This window comes from Mya arenaria, chromosome 3, assembly GCF_026914265.1.
Source record: "Mya arenaria isolate MELC-2E11 chromosome 3, ASM2691426v1".
Classification (NCBI taxonomy): Eukaryota; Metazoa; Mollusca; class Bivalvia; order Myida; family Myidae; genus Mya; species Mya arenaria.
Window position 1 is genome coordinate 27,529,045 of NC_069124.1, and position 11,017 is coordinate 27,540,061.

The window sequence follows — 11,017 nt, forward strand, 5'->3', positions numbered from 1 at the left end:
TTTAGGGAACAAAATTGAAATCAAAATATTCAATAAATTTCCATTATCACCCAATTATGTTGTGGAATAGTGAAGTAATGAAGATTTAACCTCACAACAGTCTTTCTCAAATACTGTCCAGGCTTTTTTATGCTTAAGAATAACTAACCTGGCAATGTTAGAACAGAAATCGTCTTGGCATGAGATTGGATCACAAGGATCATTATGCACCAGTCAATTGAAACCACGGCTCCCACATCCGGGGGTTTACCGGGGATAGTTCTTACCTTTCAGTAGGCCTCGCAGAGTTCTTACCTTTCAGTAGGCCCCGCAGTGCCGGGTCTTCCCGGAAAATACAGTGTTGATGGGGCTTAACCTATTAACCTAATGTACCTTGGGTGCGGGTGCATTTGGTGGGGACTTAACCACCAGATTATCTGATTATGACTGATGCATTAGCTTGTGTATTCAGATTCCGGGTTTTGGTGCGCGGTTGAAAAATTAACTAATTGTCTAATTACATATTAAAAGTTAAGAATATATATTTATTTATATAAGTTATACTTTATAATCCAAATCAAAGATACATTGTACTATCCAAAGCAGAAAATGTTTGTTTATTCAAGTAAATAAAGCAATCCCCATACCAAGGAACTGCAGTATTGCTTAACCAGCTTAATCGACATTATGAGTTCAAATTACTGCAATTAAAGGCACATCTAGTTTTCAGAATTATTCAAACTCTGATTTAGCAACCTAAAAAGGTGGTGAAAGTACTTGCCAAATGTACTGCAACACCTGATACATGTTGCCTACGAATCCAACAAATTCTTTGCATTCCAAATGTCCAGTACTATTCAATTTGAAGTGCCTGAAAAGAAAGCTTCTTGATTCTACATTCAACATCTTCTTTCTGTATGGCATATTGGGCCAGGGAATCATGAACCTACAACCTTTTGCATCTATTGAGATAGGGAGCTATCAGGACAGTGACAGAGGACAATATATGAATGGTCAACTGCTGCATTTATTGAGTTATCTAATGCATACAAATTAAGACGGAGAAAATAATTCTCATTTTTCCAAACTACTTCCTTAGCATCTTGTATGTAGTCTGACATGTAGTTGTCTTTTACAATGATTGTTCAAAGTTACAATGGCCCTGTTGGTTAAAGATGCTCTGTCCATGGGGTAACAGGTTTTGTACATAATAGGGTTATAAGTACTGCTTACAATGATTGTTCAAAGTTACAATGGCCCTGTTGGTTAAAGATGCTCTGTCCATGGGGTAACAGGTTTTGTACATTATAGGGTTATAAGTACTGCATACAATGATTGTTCAAAGTTACAATGGCCCTGTGGGTTAAAGATGCTCTGTCCATGGGGTGACAAGTTTTGTACATAATAGGGTTATAAGTACTGCATACAATGATCGTTCAAAGTTACAATGGCCCTGTTGGTTAAAGATGCTCTGTCCATGGGGTAACAGGTTTTGTACATAATAGGGTTATAAGTACTGCATGCAAACAATGATTGTTCAAAGTTAGTTACAATGGCCCTGTGGGTTAAAGATGCTCTGTCCATGGGGTAACAGGTTTTGTACATGATAGGGTTATAAGTACTGCGTTTTGATCCAGGAGGTTGTATTCGACTCAAGTAGTTTTTTTCAGATTCGGTTTCACAAGGCACAGCCGAGTAAAATCAAAATCTACAAAAAACTACCAGAATCGAACATGACATTCCGCCATATCCGGATCAAAACGCAGTACTAATATTATATTTTATTATATACATTACTGATTAGATCACTTAGAAGCCACATCTTTGCATAATAAATTGCATTTTAAGGATGCACTCATTGGTCAATTTAATATTGCGCAACATACTTGTTATGACGCGTGAAGTCACAAGAGTGCTATATGGCCGTAATGCACTGGAGCGGAATATGGGTTAAAGTATTTTGTGATACGTATTGCATGTGGATTGATGATGGGTATATAATAAAGAATATGATTATAATTGGTATTCCATTCTCACAAGCAGTGTGATGAAATGCTGACACCATGTTATGAAATTTGATGGTCAATGTATATAATGAATATCGTTTATCAAGTATGAAATATTGAAATGTCTTTTAAATACATTGTATTTAAAAGACATTTCAATAGTTCATACTTGATAAACGATATTCGTCTCATCTTAGTCTACTCAACTTGCTTTGTACAAAAGTCTGCAGCAGTAATAAGAATAGCATGAGACAGAAGGCAGTGCATAATATTTATCAACAGCACTAAGTTATCATGGTAACATTTTATATTAATTGAATACAAAGCACTAATTAAGAGTGAGAAAATAATTCTTCACTTTTCAAATAAAAACTACTTCCTAATAGCATTGTGCATGCAGTCTGACGTACGTGTACAATGTAGATGCCTTTTCAAAGAGTGTTCAAAGTATGGCCCTGTGGTTTAAAGCTCCCCTGAAAAAGAGGTGACAGGTTTTCTATATAGTATATAATTACATCATTGAAAATCTTCTCTGAAACTGCAAATAACAGACCTTTGTTATAAAAGAATTGACCAAATTAAAAAGTATGTGTACTTTGGTTAACATACGCCAAACACGTAAATTAATTTGTACAAGTCTGATTAAACAACTTTAAGAAATTTAAAAGAACTATGACTTTATCTGATTTAACGCTTAAGCCCCCCCCCCCCCCCTTCACTATACACACACTTAATGAGATTTTTCAAATTTCCTTTGCAGCTTGCAAGCAATTTAAGTCAAAAGTTTAAGTTAGCCCATTAAACAGTGACCCCTTGTGATGTGAGCCGATTTTTTAAATGCTTATAACATGGTAGTCTACATTCCCCTAAATGAGGCCCTAGTCCATCAGTGCTTTCAGCACTTTGATTTTATATCGGTGTGTTTAGCTGTGTTTCACTGTCAGTTAGAAATCCAGGTACATTTATTTAATATATAAGAGCAATGTTAATAATAGTTATATATCTTTTAATTAAAAAAATGAAATTGAAAACAATATGTTTCTCTTATCAATTAAACGTCATAACAATTTATCTTTATTTCATGAAATAGTTTCAATTTGATAACAATCTTGTAAATTTATTGGAATGAAAAGTAATAACATCATTAATTACCCCATCGTACAATGAGAAAAAATGAATTTGAAAACAATATGTTTCTTTATCAATTAAAACGTCATAAACGTTTTTCTTTATTTCATGAGATAGTTTTAATTGATAACAATCTTGTGAAATTTATTAAAATGAAAACTAATAACATCATTTTTTACCCAATCGTATATTTGATAAGCATTTAAAAATTTCTTCCGTAGTCTTACAGGACAAACGCTTAGAGTTATAACCAGTCTTTACCTTATTGTTAATAGTCGTGTTTATTTCTACAACTATCTCCGAAAACTTTCCATTTCGACAAGTACCCATACACATATTTACTGTATGTGTTCATGTACTAAAATGTAAAATTGCGAAGAAGAATCAATGACGTCATTTCTGATATTACGGCTTTTGGATTGATTTTATTGCGTTTTGTTTCCAATTAAATATCAATTACATTTCCGATGGATCACACTATTGAAAACAACAACAACGTTGTTTAAGCTCAAGATCATTATATATATTCCATCTTGTAAATTCCAGAAGTAAATATTAGTCGTAAAAAAGCTGCTCGTTGAATAACATTACCAACTATCACTGAAACAAACAATCACCCTCTATGTTTTGGCTAGTGATATTTTTAAGGTGTTCTCCTTGTCTTTTTACGTTGGCTTATCAAAAGAGGTGTGGTAAACTGCGATGCTATGACATTGCATTCAAGCGGTAACGAAGTTTGATTTTTATCCCGACCTACCAAATGTGTTTTATTAAACATGTATCGCCCATTTTAAATCAATTTTCCAAACCATGTATTTCAGTTTCTGGTAGACTGCTGATATAATTTTTTCCAAAACCCCGGAAGACTAACGATGGATTCGGTGCTTTTCTCATTTATTATCATGAGTGTGCTTAGAGATTCAACGGAAACTGGTATTTATATATTTGCGTCATTAGACATGATTGACAATGTTCCATAGCTATAACATTTTGAAAATTAATGGGAATTAACGAGCTTGGCAGGGCTTGGAGGTCAATGATGCACAATATTGCTCTGTAATACATTTTGTCTTAGTTATAACTTGTAAGCTAATCATCAAATCAAACTTAATGGGTTAAAGACTACTATTGGAAGATATTTCGCGCATAAAAATCGTGCTCATTATGTAATATTGTATTATAAATTCAAATTAAATTTTACTATTTTGAAACCTACAGCTACAGAATTTGATGTGATAGCAATGCTAAAAGACACAGACCAGCTACCACTTGTAACGGGATCTAACCACTGGTCTGACTGGAAGCCTGACAAGATTATCGATGGCATCTACGGTGGCGGGAAAGCAACAGCATGTACCTGTTGTGCGGCGTTAAAAACACCAGCTTGGGCAAATCTAGACCTCACCTCACCCTTTTTAATATCAAGATTCGAAGTTTTCGGAAGAACCGATGACGAAAAGGGTGAATATCCTTTTACACATTGATAGATTCTCCATTGAACGCAATCGCTACAATACGTAACATCAGTCCAGTTACTATGAGTTCGGCTATTTGAAGTTGTAAGGGTGAAAATACATACTATTGATATCACTTTTCATTTCAACCATTTAACAAATTATGATAGTGGAATATGTAAAAGTATTAAGAGTCTAAGACAAAAAAGGTAATTAATTATAATAAGTAAGGCAGTACCGTAGAAATACAATGTTGTAACTGGCGAATGGCGAACATATAAACTTAATGCAATGTTTATGTTCTCTTTAATGTTCTGTATACACATCATCTTAGCTGTTTTACAGTTGGGGAGCAGTTTCACAACATTACGGTGTCAACAGGCCGGACGGATTTAGAAGTTTTGTACGCGGGTTATATTTTGTCAAACACTACATATCTAATTGCGAAACCTTTTCCACCACTTTTTCTGCAAGATCTTACTGTTTCATCGCCATCATCTGTATTGACTATTTGTGAAATGCATTTATTTGCATATAGTAAGTATACCTTATTCTTTCACGAAACGTACTTTCTGTTGCCTTTATTTTGCTTAAATTTCGTTTTTGTCGTTTAATACGATGGCAAATACGCAAAATGAAAAAAGTTAGGCTGGTCATTTATTTTAATAAGTAAAAGATGTAACAAATTTTGCATTAAGGAAATAGATGAAAATGTTACACGGCATGCAATATTTATACAATCTTTACGGAGAGGCGGAGTTCTCGGAAAACATGACGAATTTAAGTCCCCATCACAATTAAGCATAACAAGCATATTTCAGCTTTATTTCACATAATATTATTTGTCTAATATCTTCATTCTTTGGTAGTTTTGCGTAGACAGCTTTGACAATTCGACCTTAAACAAATATACCAAAGCAGTTGATTTCAAACAAAATAGTTGGTTTGCACAATCTCATTATTAAGCCACCAAAACAGGTTAAACATTTTTCGAGAAATCACCCCACCCTGTTAAATAAGCAAAAGAAATTTTAGAAATTTTAGAAGACTTTTACTTAAAAGCATTGATATATTTTTATCATATGGTGGCATATGATATAGGGCATTAATAGGAAACTAAGTAAGAATAATATTTCGCATGTATGACATTGGAATTAAGCCATCTTAATTTATTTTAGGGTTTGGCGCAATAATAAGTGGCAATGCACGGCAATCAGAAACTTACATGCAATGTACTGCTGACAAGGCACTAGATGGCAAAAGGATATTTTCCGAGACCACCTCATCTTGTACTTGTAGTGTTACTAAAAACAGCAATAAAAATGCTTTCTGGGAAATAGATTTATCCACACAGCATCTAATTGAGCACATAGTAGTGACCGGTCGCAGAGGTAGGGACATATTATCAGGTTAAAAAGTAATATAAGCTTAAAGCTAAAAAACTTAGAAGAAAAAAGAAGTTATGATCGACTCGCATTCTGCGCATACGATACTCAATATCTTACATTCATTAGTCCAGACACGATATGACACAGACATTCACATGTCAGGTCCAGACACGATATGAAAATAAACATAGCTAGTTTGCAAAAACGGAACAAACCATTGAAGACGAAAGCAGGTGATAACTGGCTCATGTCTGTGTTTTTATTAGGAGTCCGATTTATATACGTGAAATACAATGTATATGCAGACGACAATACTTTAAACTTCGCCGTCATTGACTCTATCTGCTTCCCAACAACTACAGAGATGACATGTTTTCGTATAAATAGGGAAAGATTCGTATGTGAGCTGAAGGGTTGCTTGTATCATTAAATCCAGCAAAACCCGAATTACTTCTCATCTTTCTCATCTCTGTATATGTATTGTTTCTTTTATTTCTTTCGTTCACGGCATATTCTTACAGCCTCTCGACAATTTCGCCGCCTTTCAGGTTTTTCAATTTCACTAAGTTGTTTTGTTGGCACAAAGGTTCTTCTTCTTCTTACTCGTTCCCTACGTAGGTCTCCTTCATTTTCCTTCTCTTTTTCGGTAATATCTGCAAATTTCTGATCTTGATTTCACCATTGTATTCTATGAATAAACAAGTTAAAATGGGGTTTAACATTATGTTATGTTCGCTACATCTATATGTAAGATTCGAGACGACCAAGATAATTAGCATTGTATCATATATGTAGCAGCATAGGTTTATCAAACTTGTATTCAAATGAAGTCTGATGAGTGAACTAGTGAAACACATCAGTTACAGAGTATTTAAGTATCACCAGAAGATGACATTAGAAATAGTGTAAGTATGTGTCTCTTTAACTTTATTTCTCGCTAGGTTTCTAATTCACATAACCGTCGTATGATTATGTATGATGTTTTAAGTAATTTTAATGTAAAGAGAACAGTATTAAATAAATAAGTGAACAGTTTTTTTTCATTTGGAACCACTTGTGATCGGGTAAAGTCCTTATGTACCAACGTTGACAATGCAGCTATTCCTCATATTATGGTGTTAACTTTTTGTGGTAGTTAGTACTACACATTTACCATAATAGTTTTGGATCACATACACAATATACAGAATAGATACTGGGCGACATCTATATCCAAATTATCTTAAGAATGCGTGTATAACGCTCATAAAGCATATGACGACATTCTTCTTAATACTCGTGGCATAACATATGTTCAATCTGTTCAAAAAGAAGGTCCGGCAGCAGTGTGTATGCTTTATGAACTTATTAAGTACGTCGTGGAACTCTTAAAGTTATAAATTTAAAATTAATTAGGCCAGTTTTAAGAATATACAGACGTTGACTGAGATACAAATCCACAGGAAGTCGACGACTACCCAGAGACATTACAACATAAGGTACTGCGAACACTTCCGATGCAACACAACAAGCTTTCACAATCAATCGGCTTATTTTTACAGGAGGCAAAAGTTCCTTATAGAATACAAAATGCTTAATTTTCTTAAACCTGCTTATCTTACCACATGTTACTTCTCAAGTAATAGTTTGTATAAATCGAAATTATTATCAAGCCTGCCATCTATAATATCCGCATTGAATGCACCACCAGCAAAAGTCCTCCAGCTATAACCCTGACAAGGGCAAGGACACAACACTTAGTATCTCAGTCCTACTATAAATGTGATCGCGTATCGATTGTCAGACATGTAAAGCTGTATATGCTCCGTGGTAATCGTAAGAAAAATCTTTCTTCCAAATATATTTTTAAGATCATGGCCAAATAGTTGTGCTATTTCTGTAATAACACCTTTTGAAAACTATTTGAATACAAAAAGCCAAGTACGATACTAGCACAATGATATTCAACCATATTTATCACTACATTTTCAAGACTTAACGCCTTTAAGGTCCTTGTTAATTAAAGCAAACCTGTGCTGTGAATGCTACTAACCTGACCTGTCCACGTCCATCGTTCCTTCCCTTTTTCTGTTTCCTCAATTCATTTCATTTCCATCGCATATAACCATATACACTTGTCTAACGCCTTTTAAAGTAGTCAGCATAACTCATTAAAGCAGCATCAAAACAAATAACAAAAAACTTAACAAATAACAAAAAATCTTAACAGATAACAAAAAACTTAACACCAGTATAAACAGCTTGACAGAGTGACAGCATCGATACGTAGTTTAAGATTCAAAGCTTCCATGATTGTTTTGTGCATAATAATGATTTTCTATTACTTGATTACCACATTTATTTTTGTGATTGTACTAAAACTGTGAATATTTTGAATTTGAAAATATAGATATTGTTGAAACCGAAAATAACGCATATCATTAAGGAAACAGATATCAGAACTTAAACATAATATAATTTGGTGTTCACTTCATTGCATATTTTATCAACAATTGTTCAATATAATACATACATCGCGTCATAGTGTTTGTACATTCTTGAAACACTGCAGGTAAATCAGATCAACAAAGCCAGAGTAAATCCCTTGTTGCCTACATTGGAGATTCAACGATGGGATTTCAAAACGGAACACAGCTGAACTCCCCAGACCACAGCAAAACTGGCCTGTATATACATCTTGATCCTCCCCGATTGGCGCGGTACATCAACATTAAGAAACCGGATAACGTAAATGTTATGACAATATGTGAGGTTGAGATATTTAACACAGGTAAAACTATGTAAATTTCAAATGATACGTTACAATTTAGTTTATTTCGGGCTTACACATATTCTTCAAAGTCTGCTTTTCAATATGAAATTTGAAAAAGTAAATCAAAGACATTGATGCAATACTGAAACGGTCGCTAATTTGTGACGGTATCATTCACAATGTAAAACGCCTTGCCCGTTTCATAACTCTTTTACCCTGCCATTCTGGTTAAAATACTCTATTAAATACGAAAATAGTCAGGCAAAAACCTTATTTTGGACCGCGATTAATTAATCACACGATTCAATTGTTACACGATGGAGAACATGAATATCATTGTCAATAAATAAATAATTGTACTTTATTCAATTTAGTACAATCTCTAGAGGTAAGCGGCATTTCGTTATCGCGTCAGAAATAATATTTTTAATAAATCTGCAAATGTATTGATGTTTGAAAACTGAACAATTATAAAAGTTGTTAAGTATACCAACCTGTATGTCGTGGATCACAATATTTTGATGTATCGTGGTTTACGACTACACGCTTTATACTTAAGCTTATACAAAGTAGACATATTTTGATGACGTAGTTCACATGTGCACGTTTTTGTCTGTGTGGCATTTCACAACCTGTCTGAAATGAGATCCATGCAACTATGCTAGTAACGGTCTAGTTCCAGTCCAATTTACAATTGTTGTTCATTTTCTTAATTTAATGAAGAACAGTCGGACCCCGTTTATGCTTGTTCCAATATAGGACGTTTTATTTATTTGAACTTTTTACATTGACTGCAGAATGCCCATGTGAACAGTTTAGTGACAAATGTGAACGAACCTGTCACTGTACCATGTGCTGCGACAGTTTAAATGGGCACTGTCCACAATGTGAATCAGGATGGATGTCACCTACATGTGAAACAGGTTATCGAAGACATTGCAGAGAGATTCTATCTTAAATGCAAATAAAAATCAATTAATAATACCCGATTTATCATTACGTTGATTATATGCTCTATATGTCATGCCATACATTGCTTATTGAATACGATTAAAGGAAATCGGCAACTTAAAAATCTGATAATAATGCATCCTTACCGTAGTTTTATGGACATGCAAATTGACGTGTACTTAGGCTCAATATATTGTTATATTTTGTTAAATACTGTAATTTAATATCGAATACGGGCGTAACCCGATTATTAGTTTACGAACGAAATCACATATTGACAAAATGGAATGTTCTGCTCTTATTGAATTTTGTTGTATTCGGCCATCATTGTTTTCACAGAATGCCAGAAAGGAACTTATGGACAAAACTGCAGCCAAAGTTGCCATTTAAATTGCTTGTACAATCACTGTAATGCCGTAAGTGGGTCTACATGCATGGAGGGTTGCCAGCCCGGATTTAATTTCATGGCAAGCGATGATTGTTCTATCGGTAAGAATATAATAGATCGATATCTTTTCAAAATCATAATCAATGATGTGTACTTAGTTCTTAAAAGAGCAAGTACTGTACTTTACCTGAAAAGAAATCTTGGCTTGTAAAACCTTTTGGGTTTATTTTAGTACCTTATCTCATACAACTTTACATCACTGATAGAAAATTGAAGAATAATTTGAAGCATGTTTGTTAAACGTGTGCGTTGTTTTATGCTTCACTTTTTGTGCTTGTAAGGCGCGTTTCTATTGTGACATTGCTATGGTAGGAAATGCTATGGTTTATTTCAGAATGTCAAAAAGGTTTTTACGGTAACTGTTCCCAACATTGTGGGTACTGCAAATCCCCGCCTTGTAACACAGTAGACGGGCATTGTGACGGAGGATGTGCTGTCGGATTCAAAGGAGATAATTGTCAACTTGGTAAATTTGAATTTATGCAATATTTTGCATTTTACAATTCAAATACATTTTGGAAATAAATCAAAAAGACTAAATTGAGTATTGCATTATGTATTATTATGCCATGAGCTCCAAAAGCTTATGTAATAAATGATTTCACATACATACTCTTTTTGTCCATTTTACTCAAAATGAGTGTTCTACTATAATCGCCAATTCAATTTCTGTATAATCTAGAATATTTCGAAGCATTTGATGCATTTTATTTTAAGTATTTTTATATACATTGGTCAATACTCTGATTGTGTAAGAGTAAAGCACTTTCAGTCAATAAATGATAGATCAAATTGTATTGTCAACTCAATCAGAAATAGCGTCTATAAGATTTGACTGATATAAATGGAGTTTCATTAAATATCATGTTCATCAAAATGTGTATATGTTTGTAGATATTTAATGTATTTTA

At 33.8% G+C, this 11,017-nt stretch overlaps 1 protein-coding gene across 2 annotated transcripts in view; it reads left to right on the top strand.

Moving 5' to 3' along the window:
* Positions 1-6,831, top strand: part of LOC128227231 (uncharacterized) — a 45,619-nt gene extending 38,788 nt beyond the window's left edge. For both annotated transcript variants that reach the window (XM_052937539.1, XM_052937540.1), the window contains 4 exons: positions 3,935-4,046; positions 4,332-4,574; positions 4,913-5,104; positions 5,746-6,831. In XM_052937539.1, the coding sequence (XP_052793499.1) occupies positions 3,986-4,046; positions 4,332-4,574; positions 4,913-5,104; positions 5,746-5,981 (732 nt within the window). In that variant the 5' untranslated portion in view covers positions 3,935-3,985 and the 3' untranslated portion in view covers positions 5,982-6,831. The remainder of the gene's footprint in view (positions 1-3,934; positions 4,047-4,331; positions 4,575-4,912; positions 5,105-5,745) is intronic.
* Positions 6,832-11,017: the final 4,186 nt, after the last annotated feature.